The 23517-nt window shown below is 40.5% G+C and overlaps 1 protein-coding gene across 4 annotated transcripts; it reads right to left on the bottom strand.

The window, feature by feature from the left end:
* Positions 1–3839: 3839 nt before the first annotated feature.
* On the bottom strand, positions 3840–13651 carry LOC145820148 (V-type proton ATPase subunit F-like). 4 transcript variants are annotated; one of them, XM_082914930.1, is made up of 6 exons: positions 13124–13651; positions 11228–11538; positions 10942–11157; positions 5445–5527; positions 4861–4977; positions 3840–4299 (listed from the first exon to the last, which is right to left on the bottom strand). In XM_082914930.1, exons 3-6 carry the CDS (start codon positions 10991–10993, stop codon positions 4198–4200), a joined length of 354 nt encoding a protein of 117 aa, XP_082771056.1. In that variant the 5' UTR covers positions 10994–11157; positions 11228–11538; positions 13124–13651; the 3' UTR covers positions 3840–4197. The 4 variants fall into 4 exon arrangements, with proteins under 4 accessions (XP_082771056.1, XP_082771057.1, XP_082771059.1 ...); XM_082914931.1 differs by having other exon boundaries at positions 10942–11538; positions 13124–13179; positions 13245–13651; XM_082914933.1 differs by having other exon boundaries at positions 4856–4977; positions 10942–11538.
* Positions 13652–23517: the final 9866 nt, after the last annotated feature.

Here is a 23517-nt window from a genome sequence, read left to right as displayed (position 1 = left end):
TCTTTTAGAGCTTATTTTGCATGATATCTTAGCCTTACTTGCAAGCATTTTTGAGATTTTCCGTGAACTAAAAAAAGTCTTATTTTGAGCCCCTATTGAAGTTTGATTAAGGGCATTTTTCTATTTGGGGTCATCTTCCTCTTAGCATGTTTCATTTCCTCATAATTAGGGCTATGCATTAGAGCACTTGCATTGGCCTTGGTTTGGCCTCTTAGCCATTGAAAATCCAGTGGATTTTCAGTGGCTTAGATGTATTTTTGAGAGTTAAAATCAGAGGGGGGTGACCCCCTCTCTCCTTGTCTTGTTTGTTGGCCCTTTTGGCCTTCCAAAAGGCCCCTTACTTGCATGTTGTGAAGTCACTTTTTAGGCCCAATTTGGTGAGTTTCAAGGTCTGCCTTAGCTCTGCCCGAAGCCTCTTTGACCATATTTTGTGTCCATCATGCATGTGTGGAACAATCCTCCTCAAGGCCTTTCAAGAGGACCTTTCATTGCATGGTTCCTTGACTCATTTCAGGGCCTTTTTGGTGAGTTTTAGGGCTGTCATAATTGATTTTCAGAGTTGGTTTTGCCATGTTAAGTGTTCTTGTGGTATGTGTTGAGTAACCCCTTGCATGGCCCTCCAAAGGAGCTCATCATTTTTGCATGCATCGGATGCATTTCAGTGGTTATTTGGGGTTTATTTGGCATGCCATGTTACTGTTTTGGGCTGGTTTAGTGACCTCTCTTATGCTTCATATACATGCCATGTAAACCATGCTTACTAGCCTAGGTTGCATGTTGTTTTAGCCCTTCATGTTAGCACTTTTGGGCCATGCTTGGAACTGATGTTGTGCTTATTTTGGACTGCCTTGGCTCTGTTTTCATGACTCATGGCCAAATAATGCTTGCTCTGCATACTTGTGGTTCAATGCATTTGTCTAGTTTTGAGTTTCCGGGCCTCTTTCATGCATTGGGTGCCATATTTCCATGATTCGGGACCATTGCGCATCATATTTCAGTGCTAGAAATTGCATGGTTGCACGCCATCTTTCATCCCCTATCATGCCTTGGTAGAGTGGCATTTGATGCCTTAGGTTCGGTCCTTGGTATTCGTGCATGTGTGCACGCATTTCGATTGTCTCATTTTCATCTAATGGCCACTGATTTGGGTGTGGTTGAGGTTCACCCACTTTGGTATAAGTCCATCTTACATTTGTATATGCCATTTAGTTCATGTGTGCATGATAGTCTTCGTAAGTGCATTGTGTATGCCATATTATGTCATGTGCATTGTGTATGCCATTTTAGTCCACAGCATTGCGTATGCTAGGTTGCATGATTAGTCGCATTGTGTATGCCATCTTATTGCATTGTGTTTGGAGTAGGGTTTAGTCCAAACACAGGAAACGAGGAACGTTTCGTACTCCAAGTGACAAAACGTGTCTCAATTCCCGGTCGCCGACACTCCGGATTACCCATGATGGAGTTTAGGCCTTGTTGTGTTTTCATGTGCATTCATTTCACATTGAGTCGTGCAATTCGACTCCTCGGCCATCATGCATCGAGATACATGATTGGTGACATGAGGATCGAGGTGTGCATATATCCGTAAAAATACTTTGCCATGCCCCTTTCTTGCTGTATGTTGTAGCAAACTAGAAATCAGCAGCCTTCTAGAGATTTGCACAGCATTCCGGGATTAATTGCAAACAAAGGAAAACCGGGGCATCGCAAGAAATTTCCCGACCAAGGCAACTCAAGCATGCATCTTTCATCATTCGGAACAGAGCTGAGGCGGTCCATGAATTTGCATACTAGTTTACTGCTTTCCTAGTTAATTTGTTAATTAATTTGGGTTTTGTATTTATGAGGACTGTATTATTTATTCGGACTGTATTATTTATTCGGACCCTCCGAACGAGGGCAATGTTGTAATAAGGGTGCGTGAGTGTGATGTATGTCTTCCAAGCCCACGTCTTTCTCCCTTTTATTTATCAGCTTATGATGGTTAGATTAGGGCATGTTTCAATTAGCATACTTATGCTTGCATGTTTGCATCATTCATCTATCTTGCATGCACCAGGCTCGGCGCATCATACTAACTGCATCGTATTTCAATTCCGAGTTGAATACTTGTTAGTTGTAGCATTTCACATGCCATCTGTAGAATAGCCGAGCCTATTTTAGTTGCATTTTGCATGTGTTGCATTAGGCATTTCTGTATAGCTAGGATCATGCATGGATTTCCAACATAGCTTTTGTTTTGGCTTGGAGTACTCGGTAAGTTTTATGCTTTAGCATCCTTGCATGCGTGTGAGTGACTGCCATGATAGCATGTTTACCATGAGGCTAACTGCTTATATGATATACCTGCCTGAATGCCTGTGGGTGAAGGTTAGATTATCTGAATTGGAATAATGCGTTGACTATGGGTTTTAAGCCCACTAGATAGTGGCAAAACCATGTTTCTTAAGCCCACCCGAGGGTGGCAAAATCTGCATATTTAGCCTACTTGCAAGTAGCAAACCGCTTTCAAAAACCAAACATGAAATGTTTTGTTCCAATTCAGGCGATCCAGTCTATACTTGTATGCTGTGCGCATCACATAGTAAATCTAGGCTAATAACCAGAATAAGAACGCATAATGTTTTCAAAACTAGATATCATGGTTAGTAGAGGCCGATCTTTGATCGGGCGAGCGGGGGTGCTCACGAAGTGACCTTCCCCAATCGTACCCAAGGTCCCGAGCCGAGGCAACTTTGGTGATGACGGACATGTGGCCTTAGGCAAACGAGTCAGGGTTTCCTAAATTCCCCAAAATAAAATATTTAGGTGGCGACTTTGTATCTGGCAAAGCAGTCCATGTTTGGCACTTCTTTCAAAAAAACCTGTTTTCAAAAACTATTTGCCGAATTTGGACTCTTTGATGATTCATCGGTCTTGCATTGCACTCTGCGAGATTAGATACAGGACCGTGACATTTGAATCTTGAACTGTAGTGAGCCCATATGAACAAAACGGGATTTCCTTCCCGGGACGTTCGGGGACGTCTACAGTACCCAAGAATCTTGCTAAATGGATTTGAAAGGGACAAGAGATGTACACAACTTTACCAAATATATATACAGGGGAAAAAAAATTGTCCATAATTTTATGCTAGCAACATTGCATTCATTCTGAATTTAGTCACACTAATGATTTAAATATTTTTCTATATTTTTCTTCTACTATTTAAAAACTAAAACTCTTCAGCTTATTAGCAGTTCCTATCTTTTTGAATAGTTGCCCTTTACTTCATGCAGCCACTCCAAGCATGTCACCAATAGTTACACAAAAGGTCTTCCAATGTCATGTTTGGCTAACGGCTTTTTTAGCCACTTTTTCTCTAGTTAAACCCAAAAAAAAAAAAAAAAAAAAAAAAAAAAAAAAAAAAAAACTAGTGGTTGCCTACTTAGTTGACAATGAAAAATCAATTTTTTAACAAAATTTATCTATATTTAGCAACAAAAAAGTCACATTTTTCTGAACTTTGTCTTGAGTGAATTTCTTTTTTTAATTTGTATTATTTATTTTTTATTTTTTTTTTTGAAGTTTAGTCTGAAACACTACTAAAAAAAGTACTTTTTGCGACCGTTACAAACCGTCGCAAATAATAAAAATACAGTCGCAAAAGACTTTTTGCGACGGCCTATGCAACGGCAAATGGGGGTTGCGAATGTGGGGGTGGCAAATACTTTTTGCGACCGCAAAACAGCAGTCGCAAATTATTTGCGACCGCCTAACCTACTTATAGCAACTGATATTTTGTCGTCGCAAAAAAAAGAATAAAAATTACCTACAATGTATTAGCGACCATCTTATTACCGTCGAAATAGTTTTCAATGACATTTATAAATAGTGCATCGTTATGATTTATGATCTTTCCAAAAATCTGACTACATTGAACAAATTAAATCCAAGTGAATTCTATCAACAAGAAACTAAAAAATAAACTCAACCAAGTGAATTTCTAATTTTTTTTCTGTCATTTCTTATGCTTGAAACTCTTAATGTTCTTCAGAGCCATTCAACTGGGCTAGGAAAAAAAAAAAGTGTCAAGCTTCTCAGTCACTATCTTTCCATGCATCATTATCTGCTGGATCACTTGACTGATATAATAACCACAGAAGTTGTCCCATTTCCAACTTCTCGATCTTGAACCTCAGCCAAATGGATGCTTTATTCTTCCACCTTTGCAGCAGGATGCTCAACATATAACATCTTGAGTATTATAGCACCATCATTAGTAATTGTTATATCACCAATATCATCAACTAGCATCTGAAACACAAAATCGACAGATGAAGTGTCAAGCTTCATATATTTCATTTCATCAATTTGACCAAAAAAATAAAAACCTGAAAAATGTTACATTAATAACAAATTAATGGTCATGTGACGCCTAAAATTTCCATATTAACGCAAGGGAATATACTCTTTACTAAAATACCAAGTTACCCCACCAGCTAGTGAGATGGATAATAAAGCAAAAATGTTAAAAGATGCGTACTAGGCGGTTAAATTATCCCATTACTATTATGGTGTAGTCTTAATCAATTCCACAAAAGATCTACCTTTTCACTAAACTGACCCAGGGAAAAAAATGTTTTAAGACTTTCAAAAACTCATGACCAATACTAGTAAGCTTAAAATATTGAAATTGGTGATCTAATAGTAAAAGTTGAACTGAAATTAAAATTTTAAGGGGGAGATAGAGAGACAGAGAGAGTAACCCCACAAACTGTTAGAATCTGCAAATCCAAATTAGAAATAAATAAAGAAAGAATAAACATTCAAGCATACAACACATAAAATGGGAAAATCAGAGAAGAAGTACTTCACTCTTGAAAGAACAGAATCATGTGTTGGATCGTAAGGATGGTCCTTGGAATGAATCTCCAAAATTGCTGGAATTGGATTGTTGTAGCTATCTACTAAAAACTTTATCATGTTTGCAACCTGAAGATGAACATTGTTGCATTAGACAATGTTTTATCGACAGAATCAAATGACAAATGAAAAATCACACCACCACAAAATCAATGTACTCATTCGTCTCTTACTACCGGACTATAATAATTGTGGGACTTTGTGATTTATATGAATGTTGCAATAAAGGTTTAACTTGAAGTTTAGGAAGCATTAGTAAATTCAGCACCAAAGTATGAAGTCCCATTGACTAAAACATTAATGTAACATGCTAAATCTGTGACACAACCCATACTTATTCATCATAAACTTTTAATATTTTTTCTCATTCACATGATAGAATTTAAATGAAGAAGAAAAAGAAAAAAGAAGCATCTTAGGGTGCTCATGATACATCTGATAGGGTATAAGCATGCACTATAATCATATGCATAAGTCATACCACATAAGAGCATTAAAATCAATCAAAAATATGACAGAGTAGAACAAAAACTTACATATTGGCTAATCATCACTATTGCAACGTCTTCTCTTGTTGTAAACGCCTTGAATGCTTCTTCAATTTGCTTAACAGTTGTTTCTAAGCCATAATAAAAGAACATTTATAAGCCAAAATAAGAATATCCAAAAATTCAATTGGATTGAAATTAACTCGGGGGAAAGGACAGATTCTAATTCCATAACTAAGGATACAGGGCAAGAACAAAAATTTGGAGCAGTACAACAGCATCTGAAACCCATGTAGTTTCAAGTTCTCTCTCTCTCTCTCTCTCTCTCTCTCTCTCTCTTAACAATTTTAAAGCAAATTTTGAATCTCCTTAGCTGCTTATTCTGTTACAGAGAAACAAAATCTACAGCATAAATGACAAGAGTAACTAGCAGGCTTTAATGATTTTATCATAAAATTAAAGTATGTTGACCATCCAGTCATTTATTGGAGATAGCTTTTCAATTCATCATTGTGGACATCCCCGAACGCCCCGGGAAGGATGAGTCTCGTTCTGTTCATTTGGGGTTCACTACAGTTCGGACTCTCAAATTGTCACGGTTCTAAATCTGAACCAAAGAGTCCAAATTCGGCAAATCGTTTTGAGAAAACAGATTTTGAAAGAAGTGCCAAATATGGACTGCTTTGCCAGATACAGAGTCGCCACCTAAATGTTTTATTTTGGAGAAATTTAGGAAACCCTGACTCGTTTGCCTAAGGCCACGTGTCCGTCATCACCAAAGTTGCCTCGGCTCGGGAACTTGGGTACGATTGGGGAAGGTCATTTCGTGAGCACCCCCGCTCGCCCGATCAAAGATCGGCCTCTACTAACCATGATATCTATTTTTGAAAACATTATGCGTTCTTATTCCGGTTATTAGCCTAGATTTACTATGTGATGCGCACAGCATACAAGTATAGACTGGATCATCTGAATTGGAACAAAACATTTCATGTTTATTTTTTAAAGTGGTTTGATGGTGCTACCCGCAAGTAGGCTAAGACGTGGATTTGCCACCCTCGAGTGGGCTTAGAAAAACATGATTTTGCCACTATCTAGTGGGCTTAAAACACACATTTGATGAATTGTTCCAATTCAAATAACCCAACCTTCACCCACAGGCATTCAGGCAGTTATATCACATAAGCATATAGCCTTATGGTAAGCATGCTATTCATGACAGTCACTCACACGCATGCAAGGATGCTAAAGCATAAAACTTACCGAGTACTCCAAGCCAAAACAGAAGCTAATTAGGAATCCATGCATGATCCTAATTATACGGAAATGCCTAATGCAACACATGCAAAAATGCAACTATAGCAGGCTCGGCTATTCTAAACATGGCATATGGAATGCTACAGCTAACATGTATTCAACTTGGAATTGAAAATACAATGCAGTTAGTATGATGCGCCGAGCCCGGTGCATGCAAAACAGATGAATGAATGCAAACATGCTATCATACTGTATACTAATTGAAACATGCCCTAATCTAACCATCATAAGCGGGTAAATAAAAGGGAGAAAGACGTGGGGTTGGAAGACATACATCACACACACGCACACTTATTACAACATTGCCCTCGCGCAGAGGGTCTGAATAAATAATATACAGTCCCAAATGAATAATTACAGTCCAAATATGTACAAAACCCTAATTAATTAACAAATTAAATTAGGAAAGCAATAAATTGGCATGCAAGCCAGGGACTGCCTCAAATCTGCTCCGGATGATGAATGATGCATGCTCGGGTTGCCTTGTGCTGAGAATCCCTCGCGATGCCCTGGTTTGCCTCTGTTTACAATTGTTCTTGGAATGCGTGCCAAGCTCCGGAAGGTTGTCGATTTCTGATTTGCTGCAACAGAGAGCAACAAAGGGGCATGGCAAAGTATTTTCACATATGTATGCATAACTACTCTTCAGGGAGTGTAGTCCTCGGTCCTCGTGCCACCAATCACGCATATCGATGCATGATGGCCGAGGAGTCGAATTGCACGACTCAATATGAAATGAATGCACATATAAACACAACAAAACCTAAACTCCATCATGGATAATCCAGAGTGTCGGTGACTGGGAATTGAGACACGTTCCGTCACTCGAAGTACGAAACGTCCCTCGTTTCCCGTGCTCGGGCTAACTCCTATCCCAAGCACAATGCAATATGCATGACATGCATGAATGCAACTAATATATAACCTAGCATGCATAATGCTATGAGATGGCATACACAATGCACGATGTAACAAGGCATACGCAATGCTCTAACATACAACCTAGCATACGCAATGCTATAAAATGAAATGGCATACTCAATGCACAATGGACTTACACCAACATGAGTGGACCTCAGCCACACTCACATTAGTAGCCATGAGATGAAAAATGAGACACTCGAAATGCGTGCACACATGCACGCAAACCGAGGACCAAACCCAAGGCATAACATGCAACACTAACAAGGCATGGCAAGGCATGAACCATGGTATGCAAACATGCAAATTTCAGTGCTAAAATATGATGCAAAATAGCCCCGAAACATGGAAACATGGCACCCGATGCATAGAATGAACCCGAAACACAAAACTAGGCATATGCATTGGCCTATAGCTATGCAAAACATGCATTATTTGATCATGAAGTATGAATACAGAAGAAAGAAAGTCCCAAAAAATTGCATATTTCCAGTTTATAACAAGTCTCAAATATGAACACAAATAGGGCTAATCTATCATGCAAAAATGGCCCCAAAATAGAGATTAAACACAAAGGGACAGAAGCTGGCCCCAAATGGAAAAGATCCCTTCAACAAAGTTGAAGAGGGGCTCAAAAAAAGGTATTTTACATTTTACATCAAGCCACGAAAATAATCACAAATAAGGCCAAACTATCATGCAAGAAAAGGCCTAAAAGAGGAGTAAAGAGACAAGTAGCAGCTGCTGTTCTCAAACAGAGGAGATACCTTCAACAAAGTTGAAGAGGGGCTCAAAACAAGATATTTCACAGTTTATGAAAGAGTCCAAAACAGCTTAAAAATAAGCCTAAACTACCATGCAAAAATTGGCCCAAAAGAGAGATAAAGAGGCAAGTGGCAGTAGGGGACCTCAAACAGAGAAGAGCCCTTCAACAATGTTGAATAAGGGCTCAAAATAAGACTATTTACAATTTGGCTTGGAGCCCAAAAATGATCAAAAACAAGGCTAATATATCATGCAAGATTAGGCCCTAAGAGAGAGATAAAGAAGCAAGTGGTAGTAGGAGACCTCAAACAGTAGGAGGTCCTTAATAAAAACATGAAAAGAGGCTCAAAATATGACTATTTACAGTTAGGGTTGGAGCCCAAAAGTGTAAGTAAGTATGGCTTAGATATGGAACAAAACAAGGCAAGAAAGAAGGAAAATGGGACTCACCCTTGTAGAACCAAGCTTCAACGACTGTTGGACCAAGTTTAGAAGCTCTTCACCTCTGGAAATCAGCTTCAAAGGTCTGGAATGGAGTATGGAGGCTTTGTGCTATGAGGTAGTGTAGAAATGGTGTAGGAAACTTGGGGTTTTGGAGCTTGGAATAGAGAGAGAGAGAGAGAGAGAGAGAGAGAGATATAATGCAAGAGCCTTAAAGCAAATTTTGTAACCCCTGAAAATACAGCTGGGGGTGCTGGTTATATAGGCAAAGGAGTGGAGGAAAAGGGGGGGAAATGAAATTCAAATTTCCCCCCAAAAATTGGCCTAAAAGAGAGATAAAGAGGCAAGTGGTAGCTTCCGACCTCAAAATGAAGAGAGCCCTTCAACAAAGTTGAAGAGGGGCTCAAAACAAGACATTTTACAGTTTATGACCAAGTCCAAAACAGCTCACAAATAAGCCTAAAATACCATGCAAAAAATAGGCCTAAAAGAGAATTAAAGAGGCAAGTAATAGAAGGAAGTCCCAAACAGTGAAGAGCCCTTCAACAAAGTTGAATAGGGGCTCAAAATAAGGTAACTCACATTTTATAGAAAAGCTCAAAACAGTTTACAAATAGGCCTAAAATACTATGCAAGAAAGAGGCCTAAAATAGGCTTTTAACACAAAGTGTAAAAAAGAAGCCTCAAACAGGGAGAAGCCCTTAATCAAACATGAAATAGAGCTTAAAATAAGACTATTTTCAGTTAGGGTCGGAGCCCAAATATGCTAGCACAAGGGGCTAGAATATAGATCAAAATAAAGCAAGAAAAGAAGAAAAGAAGACTTACCCTTGAAGACCAATGGACCAGCAACTCTTGGTCTGAGAAATGGTGCTCCTAAGCTCTGAAAAACAGCTCCAAGTTTTTGGAATGGATGGTGGTGGGGTGTATACCAAAAACTGGGGCAAACGGGGGTGGTTAAGCGGTCCCGAACCGAGGCACACGGCCGTCGGCTCCGAAAAACTGAAAACCGGGCTCCAAATGGGAAAAATGGCCTACGACCACGAAACGTAGCCTACAGCCACTGAGAGATGATCTACGAGACCTATCCCTCCCTTCGGGAAGAGAAAACAGAGAAAACAGAGCCTGGTTCGCAAACTGAGGCAAGACACGAAAGAGCCCGGAAGTCCGGAGGCAAGGCTCGCAACGGAGACTCTGAAACTTCTGAATGAGCACAATATGCACCATCACCGAGCGCTCAATCGGTGACATCTGAGTCTTAAGGTCGCTCAAAAAATGGGGTGTCTACAATCATATGCCTAAAACATTAAAATTTCACAACATTTGGAGCTCAAAAGCATACTTGAGTCCACAATTAGGTAATTTGTTTTTCTCCGCAAATCCACATTGCCTACTCCAGCCAGTAAAAATCTAGTTATTGTGTCCTACATCAGATAAATTTAACTCCAATCAGCTCCAGCAATATCGAGCATCACATTAGCAGTCATCTTAAAGACCTTCATAAATATACACCAAGATGTCAGGGACAAGCAAAAACATATCTGATGCTGTTTTAACAACCTACCAAGCCGCATGATCAGTACTGTTATCTGCAACTGCATTATCCTTGTGGGAACTCAACGTAAAAGAAGACAGAATAAATCCACTGCACATTTATTGACTGTGAACTCACATAAGATGGGAAAATCAACGACCAAGTTCTGACGAAACAGTGAGAACAGATTCAGAGATGAAGAAATCAAAGTGCTTTCTACATATTAAAGTTAGTTGAAACGAATAAAGAGGTACACTAGCTTTGAGTCAATTTCAAAATCCACTCACAAAAAAGCCTTCAACACCTCCTTCAATGGAGTCACCCACTAACAACACGAATTTTTGCTATGTTCACTCCCAAGTCATCAAATTCATCTTTTCTTATTTGTATTTATTTATTTATTTATTTGTCCAATTTAATTATGAAGCCAATTTCTCTTCATGAAATGATAATTTTTTTTAGTGGGTATGGATTTCAGATACCAAAAATCAGTTTAAAATGTTAAATATAGGGATTCTGGAGTGAACATCATTCCTATATGAAATAAGAGATGTACAAAAAACTCACCATCGAGATATATGTTCCTCAAATCCAATCTTGCTCCTGGAGTGAACATCATCGCTGCCTGGCCTCAAAACTTGGGCCCCAGCGCTCTCCCAGAAGATTCTAGAAGAGTGAACTTCACTGTCATGTCAGGGACTTCCATGGCTTGTCCACATGTCGGTGGAATTGCTGCTCTGATTCACTTAGCTCATCCAACATAGACCACAGCAGCTATTAAATCTGCAATCATGACAACAGCGAAAATCACAGACCATTCAGGAAGGCCAATAATGGATGGAGACAAACCTACAGGAGTTTTCGCGACTAGAGCTGGACATGTAAACCCCAAGAGAGCCATCAATCCAGGACTGGTATATGATATCAGGCCAGATGAGTATTTCACTCATCTGTGCACCCTGGGATACACAAAATCAGAAATTTTCACAATTACTCACAGGAATGTGAGTTTCCATGAGACTTTGCTAGAGAGCAGGGGTTTTAGCATCAATTATCCCTCGATTTCGGTGATGTTCACGTCCAGGAGGATGAGTAAGGTGATCAAAAGGCAATTGACAAATGTAGGGAGTCCTAATTCCATTTACTCGGTCGAAGTAGTGGAACCTGAAGGAGTCAAAGTAAGAGTTAAACTGCAAAGACTAATATTCAAATATACGAACTAGCAGTTGAGTTACAGAGTTTGGATTCTTTCAAGGAAGAAAATAACAACAAAAATATGAGCTCTACTCAAGGGCATTTGATATGGGTGCACTTTGACAAAGGTCTTTCCAGGGTTAGAAGCCCTATTTCAGTGACATGGGCATCTAAGAAGCAACAACAGTAATTATGGTGGCAAAAATAATGGCAGTAGTAATGTCAACTTATAATACCTTCTTGTTTTGGACTTGGAAGGTTAAGACCAATGAAGATCTAATGATCATTTTATATTTTGAGTTCTAGAAGAGGAATCTGGGGCACAATTTTATCATTCGATAAAGACAGAAGAATTCAATATAATTTAAGAATTTTAATGTATGTTTCTTTAAGGCAAAATGGGTCTCTAAATAAGCAGGTCAGCATAAATTCTCACTATCATTCTTTTTGTCCACTTATCACGATTTTTCCAGAGATAAAATATTCACAGAAATGAAGCCAAAGCAGAACATCAATCTGCCCAAGTATGAGCATTGACTTCAACAAGCTTCAGTTAAATTTAACAGCTGTGGTATCAAGAAAACTACAAAAATATCACATGAAAAAATTCTCTACGAAAAATAAACACATGTAGATATGCAAGAGAACTAACAATAAGAAAAGATTTCTCTACAGAAAATATATGTTCCTCAAATCCAAGCTTGCACCTGATCCAAGCTTGCGCTGGGGCCCAAGTTTTGACCTGTTGTGTTTTACACCAATTCCAAATCTATCACTTCATAGTGAAACATTTCAATTCAACAAACCACAAACATCAATATCTCCCTATTTATGACTATTATTTGTGACACGAAGATGTTTGCAAGACAATAGATACACACATTCAAATATTCAATACTCTATGCATTTAGCTATATGAATCGAATTCAAATTCAAAAACGAGAGAGAAAGATATCAGTACCAAGTAATTCATCATTTAATTCAAGATCTAAATTACTTCTGAGCTTTCTCAAACTAAATTGAAATTGAAAACTGCAGAGAGAACTTGAAATCAAAATTAAACAAAGCAATATAGAAATCAACTACGACTAAAACATGTAACCAAGAAGAATTCAAAGCAGAACAACAAGATTATAAACTAGAAAAATCATTCAAAGATTAACCAAATTATGCTCAGTTTGGTTGCTAAGAAAATGTAACATAGACACAGGAAAACAAATATATATATATATATATATTTTACGTTAATTGAGGTGAGCTTCAATTTTCTAGCCAAACAAACATAAAAGCATAATACTAAAAGTTTGAAATTCGGTTGGTTCCTAAAATTTTCTTAGCATACAAACAAGAGGTTCAAAAACTAAATGAAATTTAGCAAACAATCTAGAGAAATGCTCAAATCAAGTTTTAAAGCCAAAGCAAATCAAGATTTAATAATCTAAAAAAATAAAAATAAAAAATAAAATGAATCTTCGAATCAAAAAGATGTTTCGACATCAGAATCTGCACCGCATTGATAATAATAAATTGAATTGGAAAAAATTCATGTTGTTACCGTTGATGTTGATCTTCGAAATCGAACAAAGCTATGAGTCGAAGAGAATTTGGGAGCTGAAAGAAAGACACAGGGATTACAGAGACAAAGAGTTGGATTCATACATAGAAATTAGGCTTACCGATTATGAATCGATCCAAATCTTCATCAACAGCAGATCGAAATCTTCAAATCTTCATCAACAATCGATCAAAATCTTCATATCTTCATCAAAGTGGGAGTCGAGCGAGAGAGAGTGGAGAGTCGAGTGAGAGAGAGGAGAATTTGTGAGATTACCAGTATGATTTGTGAGGTTTTGAGAGTGAGAGAGAGAGAGAGAGAGAGAGAGAGAGAGAGAGAGTTGGGAAATAAGAGTGAAAGGGATAGGGCAAGTTTTACACGATTTTGGGGTTTTTTTTTTTTTTTTTTGTTCAGTTAAGAACACGATTGGGGGTTAAGCAAAACGGGATTGTTATGGAAAAAAGTGATTTTTTGCGACAGTTAAATAATCAGTCGCAAAAAAATAGACGCAAAAACTCATATTTCTAGTAGTGGAAGAAACTACAAAGTTCAACCAAAAAAATAATGGAAAAAAAAAACACATCAACATTAGAAAAGTAGCAGTCAATGGATGAACTTGAGAGCTAGATAGAATATATATGAAGGCCACACTAGTAGTGTCATGATTCATGATGATAAACTACAAAGATTTGACAACTTTTGAATCTGAAATTTGAGAGCTAGTTGTTCATGCAAATGTGAATGATGTCATTTCACTAATTAAACAGTGAAATTTGATCAACAAATTAAACAATAACATCCTAAAATTCAAAGTGTTTCCTTCTGTAGGAATCCAAAATTAACAGTAATAATAATATCATTTAAAGAGGCAAAGTTATGTTAATGGGTTAATAATTTGGGAAGGTTGGAAAGTGAGTAACTGAGTGAGGGTGAAGCAAGTGGTCCAAAAGAAGAAAATGGCAGTGCAATCAAATGGGTAACGGATCCCCCAAATTCCCAAAACATTCTCTCTTGAATATTGAGAATTGGGCCCTATTTATAGGCTTTTCATTGATACCAGAATATACCAAGTGGCCAAACAATGCAGTGACATGTGTCGCGAGATATTTCGTCCTAAACCACCAAGCCTTGGTAGACACGTGTCCCTTGACATATACTATCTATTTGGCATAAAGCCTCAACAAGGGCCACTATACTATCTGTTTAGCACGAACCTCAATATGTGCCTTTTTGGTACGAACATCAACAAGTGTCCACCTTCTCAATTCAATTTCCTAAGACATGTATTCGTAGGACTTATTACCTGCTATCAACCATACTAGTGTCTACCTCAGCACATCCTCCACCCTTGGCCACTTAACTACAAACTCCCCAGCTTCCTACGCGGACCAGCAAGTGTTATGTCTCGTACCAAGCCTAAGGGGGCTTCGTTGGTCTTGTTTGTGCAACCAAAGCAAGCCCTTGACCTGGGTATATGGAAAGGGAATCCCTTGCTTTTAGGCTACCATGTTTCCATCTTTACAGGGTCGTCGTGGTATACTAGCATTCTTGGTGCCTGTTATCAGCTCCTACCAGTAAACGTTGGGGCCTACTATCAGCACCGAGTGTTTGTGCATTATCTTGCCATTTTCAAGCCACTTCCTGGTCTTGGCCTATTTGGTCCGAACGAGTCGGATTTGGTTTGGTCTTCTAGTTGACTCATTTCTTTTGGGTTTTGACCTATATTCATTTAATGATACTTATTCACCAAATTGAGGCAACTTCAATAATTAAGTCAGCATCTTAATTTCTCTCCTTCTACACCTCCAAGCTAGTTTACACTGTTTTTCAAGTGTTATCCAACAAGTACTATTAACTGTAGACACCCCATTTTTGACCGACCTTGAGACTCAGACGTCACCAGTTGAGTGCTCGGTGATATTGCATATTGTGCTCGTTCAGAAGTTTCAGAGTCTCGGCTGCGAGCCCTGCCTCCAGACTTCCGGACTCTTTTGTGCTTTGCCTCGGTTTGCGAACCAGGCTCCGTTTTCTCCATTTTCTCTTCCCGAAGGGAGGGAGAGGTCTCGTAGATCATCTCTCAGTGGCCGTAGGCTACGTTTCGTGGTCGTAGGCCATTTTGCCCGTTTGGAGCCGGGTTTCCCGTTTTTCGAAGCCGTTAGCCGTGTGCCTCAGTTCGGGACCGCTTAACCACCTCCGTTTGCCCCGATTTTTGGCATACATCTTATTTGCTCCCTTTTGAGGGACACTGTGGTCCGAGAGACCAACTTCATGGTCGAATACCACTTCCAGTGCCTAATAGTTAGTTTTCGGGGCCCCGGGCTGCGCGTTTCAGCCCCCGAACCTTCATTTTGCATCGGTTTGAGTTCATTTTTGGCAGGGACCTCTGTTTCATTGCTAAGAAGGTCATAGAAGGATGGGAGGCCAGTAATTGTTCTGTCAGCCAACTTTATCCCATCATCGCCCGATTTCGCTCACTTCAAAGCCAACGTTGACCACCCTTGGGCCATTTTCTTACACCTTAAACCCCATATTTGTGATGTACACATCTGGAAGGCCACCAATATTTGGTGGCCGGCCAGTAATTTCTTTTGAACCTTTTGAACCCCTTTGAAATGTGGGTTTTTCTCTCTCCTGGTTCACTTTCTCCAGTTTTTTACCACAGGGTTATGTTGTGCACACATGGGAGGCCCTCTTTCTGTGGTGGCCGGCCACTAATCATACTTGACCCTTTTGACCCTTGGCCGACCGGCCATGGGGAAAGCCGGCCGGCCACCTGCAACCTCAATAACCAGCCGGCCATGATCCTCTCTCCAGGCACTTTACAGAAGTGTATTTTGTTTCCCTCCAGAATTTGTATCCGGGGGGCTGCATTTTGGAGGGAAACTTGGATTGTTTTCCCTCCATTTTTTCCCCCCTTTTTTCCCCCCTTTTTGCCTATATAACAGCAGCTCCAGCTCTGTTATTAGGGTTACAAAAATTTCCCCCAAGCCTCTTGCCTTGTATCTCTCTCTCTCTATATTTCCAAGCTCCAAACTCTCAAGTCCTACACTCATTTCTTCACCAACCCATAGCCCCACCCTTCCATCCTCCATTCCAACAGCTGGAGGTTGTTCTTCAGAGCCTAGGAGTCTGCATCTCAAGTCAAAAGGGTGCCAAAGACTAGTCTTCAAGGGTGAGTCCCTATTTTCCTTTTTTGTGCTTTATTTTGTTCAATACATTAGCCATGCTTGCTTGCTGTTTTGGGCTCCGACCCTAACTGGAACTAGGCTTATTTTGAGCTATTTTTCATATTTGTTTAAGGGCCTCTCACTGTTTGAGGCCTCCTTGTTGCACTTGCTTCATTGCCTCACTTGTATGCCATTTTCTTGTTTAGTATTTTTGGCCTATGTATAAATTGTTTTGAGGCATGTCATAAACTGTAAAGTGACTTATTTTGAGCCCTTATTAAATGTTTTTGAAGGGCTCATCACTATTTGAGGCTTCTATCTTCCACTTTCCTTTATATCCCTTTTTTGGCTCCATTTTTGCATGATTTATTAGCCTCTTGTGCTTCTGTTCTTGGACTCTGGTATGAACTTAAAAAAGCCTTATTTTGACCCCCTCTTCATGTTTCATTGAGGTTCTTTTACTTTTTGAGGCATCCTTTTTGTACTTTGTGTTATAGCTCTCTTTTTGGCCTTGTTTTACATAGTATTTTGAGCATGCTTCTGTACTGTTTTTGGCTCAGTCATAAACTGTAAAATTCCATGTTTTGGGTCCCTCTTCAACATTGTTGAAGGACCCTAAGCTGTTTGGGGCCAGAAGTTGTGACTTGATTCATTACCTCTCTTTCGAGGCTATTTTTGCATGCTAGCTTAGCCCCATTTGTGTTCGCAGTTTGGCCTTGCTTAAAAATGTAAACATGCTTTTTTTGGGACTATATTGAGTCTGTATTTACATTTCATGTTCAAATAATGCATGCTTTGTATAGCTGTAGGCCAATGCATGTGCCTAGTTTTGTGTTTCGGGTTCATTCCGTGCATCGGGTGCCATGTTTCCATGTTTCGGGGCTGTTTTGCATCACATTTCAGTGCTGAAACTTGCATGTTTGTATGCCATATTCCATGCCTTGCCATGTCTTGTTAGAGTGGCATTCGATGCCTTAGGATCGATCCTCGGTTTGCGTGCACGTGTGCACGCATTTCGAGTGTCTCATTTTTATCTAATGGCCTCTTATGCGAGTGTGGCTGAGGTCCACTTGTGTTAGTGTAAGTCCATTTATGCATTGTGTATGCCATTTTATTTCATAGCATTGTGTATGCTAGGTTGTATGTTAGCGCATTGTGTATGCCATTTTACCTCGTGCATCGTGTATGCCATTTCATAGCATTGTGTATGTTAGGTTGTATCTTAGTTGCATTTCATGCATATCATGCATATTGCATTGTGCTTGGGATAGGAATTAGCCCAGGCACGGGAAACGAGGTACGTTTCATACTCCGAGTGACGAAACGTGTCTCAATTCCCAGTCGCCGACACTCCGGATTATCCATGATGGAGTCTAGGTTTTGTTTTGTTTTCATGTGCATTCATTCTATATTGAGTTTCACAATTCGACTCCTCGGCCATCATGCATCGAGATGCGTGATTGGTGACACGAGGATCGAGGCATGCATACATTTGTGAAAATACATTGTCATGCCCTTTTCCTGCTCTCTGTTGCAGCAAATCAAGAATCAGCATTCTTCCGGGGCTTGGCGCGCTTTCCAAGAAATCATTGCAAAACAGAGGCTAATTGGGGCATCGCAGTGGATTTCCGTGCAAAGGCAACCCGAGCATGCATCATTCATCATCCGGAGAAGAGTCAAAGCAGTCCCTGGCTTGCATGCCAGTTTTATTGTTTTCTTAGTTAATTTGGTAATTAACTAGGGTTTTGTACATATTTGGACTGTAATATTCATTTGGGACTGTATATTATTTTATTCGGACCCTCTGCGCGAGGGCAATATTGTAATAAGTGTGCGTGTGTGTGATGTATGTCTTCCAACCCCACGTCTTTCTCCCTTTTATTTACCCGCTTATGATGGTTAGATTAGGGCATGTTTTCAATTAGCATACAGTATGATAGCGTGTTTGCATTCATTCATCTGTTTTGCATGCACTGGGCTCGGCGCATCATACTAACTGCATTGTATTTTCAATTTCAAGTTGAATACATGTTAGCTGTAGCATTTCATATGCCATGTTTAGAATAGCCGAGCCTGCTATAGTTGCACTTTTGCATGTGTTGCATTAGGCATTTCTGTATAATTAAGATCATGCATGGATTTCTAATTAGTTTCTGTTTTGGCTTGGAGTACTCGATAAGTTTTATGCTTTAGCATCCTTGCATGCGTGTGAGTGACTGCCATGATAGCATGCTTACCATGAGGCTAATTGCTTATGTGATATAACTGCCCGAATGCCTGTGGGTGAAGGTTGGGTTATTTGGATTGGAACAATTCATCAAATGTGTGTTTTAAGCCCACTAGATAGTGGCAAAATCATGTTTTCTAAGCCCTCCTGAGGGTGGCAAATCCACGTCTTAGCCTACTTGCGGGTAGCACCATCAAACCATTTTCAAATAAACAAACATGAAATGTTTTGTTCCAATTCAGGCGATCCAGTCTATACTTGTATGTTGTGCGCATCACATAGTAAATCTAGGCTAATAACCGGAATAAGAACACATAAAGTTTTCAAAACTAGATATCATTGTTAGTAGAGGCCGATCTTTGATAGGGCGAGCAGGGGTGATCACGAAGTGACCTTCCCCAATCGTACCCAAGTTCTCGAGCCGAGGCAACTTTGGTGATGACGGACACGTGTAGACGTCCCCGAACGCCCCGGGAGGAACGAGCTCCCGTTCTGTTCATATTTGGGGTCACTACAGCTCAGGACTCTCAAATTTGTCACGGTTCTAAGTCTGAACCAAAGAGTCCAAATCCGACAAATCGTTTTGAGAAAAAACAGATTTTTTTAAAGAAGTGCCAAACATGGACTGTTTTGTCAGATACAGAGTCGCCACCTAAATGTTTTTTAATGGGAAATTTAGGAAACCCTGACTCGGTGCCAAAGGCCACGTGTCCGTCATCACCAAAGTTGCCTCGGCTCGGGAACTTGGGTACGATTGGGGAAGGTCACTTCGTGAGCACCCCCGCTCGCCCGATCAAAGATCGGCCTCTACTAACCATGATATCTATTTTTGAAAACATTGTATGTTCTTATTCCGGTTATTAGCCTAGGTTACTATGTGATGCACACAGCATACAAGTATAGACTGGATTGCCCGAATTGGAACAAAACATTTCATGCTTATTTTTTAAAGATGGTTTGCTACTCGCAAGTAGGCTTAAAATGTAGATTTTGCCACCCTCAGGTGGGCTTAGAAAAGATGGTTTTGCCACTATCTAGTGGGCTTAAAACTCACAGTCAATGATTTGTTCCAATTTAAACAACCCAACCTTCACCCACAGGCATTCAGGCAGTTATATCACATAAGGAATTAGCCTCATGGTAAGCATGCTATTCATGGCATTCACTCACACGCATACAAGGATGCTAAAGCATAAAACTCACCAAGTACTCCAAGCCAAAACATAAACTATATTAGAAATCATGTATGATCCTTAAGTATACAGAGATGCCTAATGCAAGACATGCAAAAATGCAAACTATAGCAGGCTCGGCTATTCTAAACATGGCATATGAAATGCTACAACTAACATGTATTCAATTTGGAATTGAAATACAAATGTAGTTAGTATGATGCGCCGAGCCCGGTGCATGCAAAACAGATGAATGATGCAAACATGCTGTCATACTGTATGCCAATTAAGATATGCCCTAATCTAACCATCATAAGCAGGTAAATAAAAGGGAGAAAGACGTGGGGTTAGAAGACATACAACACACACACGCACACTTATTACAATTATGCCCTCGCACAGAGGGTCCGAATAAATATACAGTCCTGAATAAAAGAATATTACAGTCCAAATATTACAGTCCAAATAATATACAAATTCCTAATTAATTAATCAAATTAACTAAGAAAGCTGTAAAACTGGAGTGCAAGCCAGGGACTGCCTTGCTTCTGATGAATGATGTATATTTAGGCTGCTTTGCGCGGAAATCCACTGGGATGCCCCTATTAGCCTCTGTTTGCACCTTTTCTTGAAATGCGCGCCAAACTCCAAAAAGTTACTGATTCTTTATTTTGCTGCAACAGAGAGCAGGAAAGGGGTATGGCAATGTATTTTCACAGATATATGCATGCCTCGATCCTCGTGCCACCAATTACGCATACCGAGGCATGATGGCCGAGGAGTCGAATTGCACAACTCAATATAGAATGAATGCACATGAAAACACAACAAGACCTAACTCCATCATGGATGATCCGGAGTGTCGGTGACTGGGGAATTGAGATACGTTCCGTCACTCGGAGTACGGAACATACCTCGTTTCCCGTGCCCGGGCTAACTCCTACCCCGAACACGATGCAATATGCATGACATGCATGAAATGCGACTAAGATACAATCCTAACATACACAACGTCATGAAAATGAGGTGCCTCGAAATGCGTGCACATGGGCACGCAAACCGAGGCAATGGCATACGCAATGCAATATGGCTAAAATGGCATATAGAATGCAACATGGACTTATACTAACATGAGAGAGCCTCAGCCACACTCACATAAGAGGCCGATGGATGAAAATGAAGTGCCTCGAACTGCGTGCACACGGGCACGCAAACCGAGGCAATGGCATACGCAATGCAAATGACATGAAAATATGATATGGGCTTATACCAACATGAGAGAGCCTCAGCCACACTCACATAGGATGCCGTTGGATGAAAATGAAGTGCCTCGAAATGCGTGCACACGGGCACGCAAACCGAGGCAATGGCATACGCAATGCAAATGACATGAAAATATGATATGGGCTTATACCAACATGAGAGAGCCTCAGCCACACTCACATAGGATGTCGTTGGATGAAAATGAAGTGCCTCGAAATGCGTGCACACGGGCACGCAAACCGAGGCAATGGCATACGCAATGCAAATGACATGAAAATATGATATGGGCTTATACCAACATGAGAGAGCCTAAGCCACACTCACATAGGATGTCGTTGGATGAAAATGAAGTGCCTCGAAATGCGTGCACACGGGCACGCAAACCGAGGCAATGGCATACGCAATGCAAATGACATGAAAACATGATATGCAAACATGCTAATGGAATTTCATCACTAAAATATGGGGGAAAACAGCCCCGAAACGAGGCGAAAGCACACCCGATGCATGGAATCTCTCCCGAAATGCAAAATTAGGCACATAGAATGAACTAAAGCTATACAAAGCATGCATAATTGGTACATGAAATGAAAAGACAGAAGCAAGGCAGCCCTAAAATAAGCATTTTACCAGTACAAATCATGGCCAAACAGCAAGCATAAATAGGGCAAAACTCGTATGCAAAAATGGCCCTAAATATGAGATTATGAAGCAACTCACAGCTGCTGACTCCAAACAGGTTAGGGCCCTTCGACAACATTGAAGAGGGGCCAAAAATATGATCTTTTACAGTTTATGAAAAACCAGCACAAGTATAGCTAAACTTTCATGCAAGAAATGGGCCAAAAGATGGCCAAAGCACAAAGTATACTAAATATCCATCAAAAAGCCAAAGGCCCTTAATGAAACATGAAGAATGGGCCAAAATAAGACTATTTTCAGTTCTGTAAAATGACCAAAAACCGAAGTATAATGGGCTGCCAAAACATGCAAGAAAAAGGGACCAAAGAGGGATATAACATGAAGTGGCATATGGAGGTCCCAAACAGTGATGAGCCCTTCTTCAATGTTGAAGAGGGGCTCAAAATAAGCCTATTTTTAGTTCTGTAAAACGCCCAAAAATGGAAGCATAATGGGCTGCCAAAGCATGCAAGAAAATAGCATTCAAGGAAGATATTGAAGCAAGTGCAAGATGGGGGGTTCAAACAGGGTTGAGCCCTTAAGAAAAAGTGAAAAAGAGCTCAAAAGAAGGCCACTTTCAGTTAGGGTCGGAGCTCAAAACAGTAAGCATATATGGCTAAGAAATGTTGCAAAAATAAGCTCAAAAAAGGAGAAATGGCAACTCACCCTTGTAGACCAATCTTTGGTTGCTTCTTGGACCAAGTTGCAGCACCTTTAGCCTCTGAGAAGCCCTCCTTGCTACTGGAAATGGAGTGGTGGTGGTGGTGCTTGGTGGTGATGAAGGAATGGGGTAGAACTTAGGAGTTCTTGAGAAAATGAGAGAGATAGAGGGAGATTTGGATGCCTATACTTGAAGCAATTTTTTCTAACCCCCAAAACCAATGTTGCCTGCTGGTTATATGGACCAAAGAGAGGGAGTAAAGGTGGGGAAAAGGTGGGGGAAAAGGAGGCAAGTTTTCCCCCAAAAAATATCCCCCGGATACAGATGTTTCTGGGGAACAACAGCTACACAGCTGTAAAGTGCCAATTGAGAGGATCATGGCCGGCCACCTTTTGGAGTTGCAGGTGGCCGGCCGGCCACCCCCCCTAGCCGGCCGGCTAGGGGTCAAAAAGGTCAAGTTCAATTAGTGGCCGGCCACCACAAAAAGGTGGCCTCCCAGGTCCCCTCATCACAACCCTGTGGTTCGAATTTGGAAATTGTAAAACAGGAGAGAGAATAGGCCATTTTTAAGAGGGGTTCAAAAGGGTCAAATGGAATTTCTGGCCGGCCATATGATATTAGGATCCTCCCATGTGTGTACAACACAAATATGTGGTTTGGGGTTGAAGAAAGTGGCCCCAAGGTGTTCAACATTGGCTCGGAAGTGAGAAAAACGGGTACCGGAGGGCAAAAATGGAATATAACTGGTTGCCAAAATAATTTCTAGCCTCCCACCCTCCAGTGACCTTCCTGGTGATAAAATAGAGGTACCTGCCAAAAATGAACAAAAACCGATGCGAAACGAAAGTTCGAGGAACAAAACAAGCAATTCGGGGTCCCGAAAACGGGCTGTTAAGCACCGAAAGTGGCATTCGGCCACGAAGTGGGTTTCTCAGACCCCAGTGTCCCTCAAAAGGGAGTAAAAAGGAAGTATGCCAAAAATCAGAACAAACGGAGATGGTTAGGCGGTCCCGAACCGAGGCACACGGCCAACGATCCCGAAAAACCGGAAACCGGACTCCGAAATGGGCAAAATGGCCTGCGGCCACAAAATGTAGCCCACGGCCACTGAGAGATGGTCTACAGGACCTCTCCCTCCCCTCGGGAAAAGAAACAGAGAAAACCGAGTCTGGTTCGCAAACCGAGGCAAGGCACAGAAGAGGGTTCGGAAATCCGAAGGCAGG

The sequence above is a fragment of the Camellia sinensis genome, chromosome 2, assembly GCF_055761805.1.
Source record: "Camellia sinensis isolate YWXY chromosome 2, ASM5576180v1, whole genome shotgun sequence".
Taxonomy (NCBI): Eukaryota; Viridiplantae; Streptophyta; class Magnoliopsida; order Ericales; family Theaceae; genus Camellia; species Camellia sinensis.
The sequence above is the reverse complement of the archived record's forward strand: the minus strand, read 5'-3'. Positions and strand labels throughout refer to the sequence as shown.

Excerpts from the sequence above, each read along its gene's own strand:
- LOC145820148 (XM_082914930.1), bottom strand. The coding sequence starts at position 10,993 with ATGATGTTCACTCCAGGAGCAAGATTGGATTTGAGGAACATATATCTC. Across the intron at positions 5,528-10,941 it reads GAGGAACATATATCTCGATG|AAACAACTGTTAAGCAAATT; the intron begins GTGAGTTTTTTG and ends ATTATGGCTTAG. Across the intron at positions 4,300-4,860 it reads ATGATTCTGTTCTTTCAAGA|ATGCTAGTTGATGATATTGG; the intron begins GTGAAGTACTTC and ends TTTGTGTTTCAG.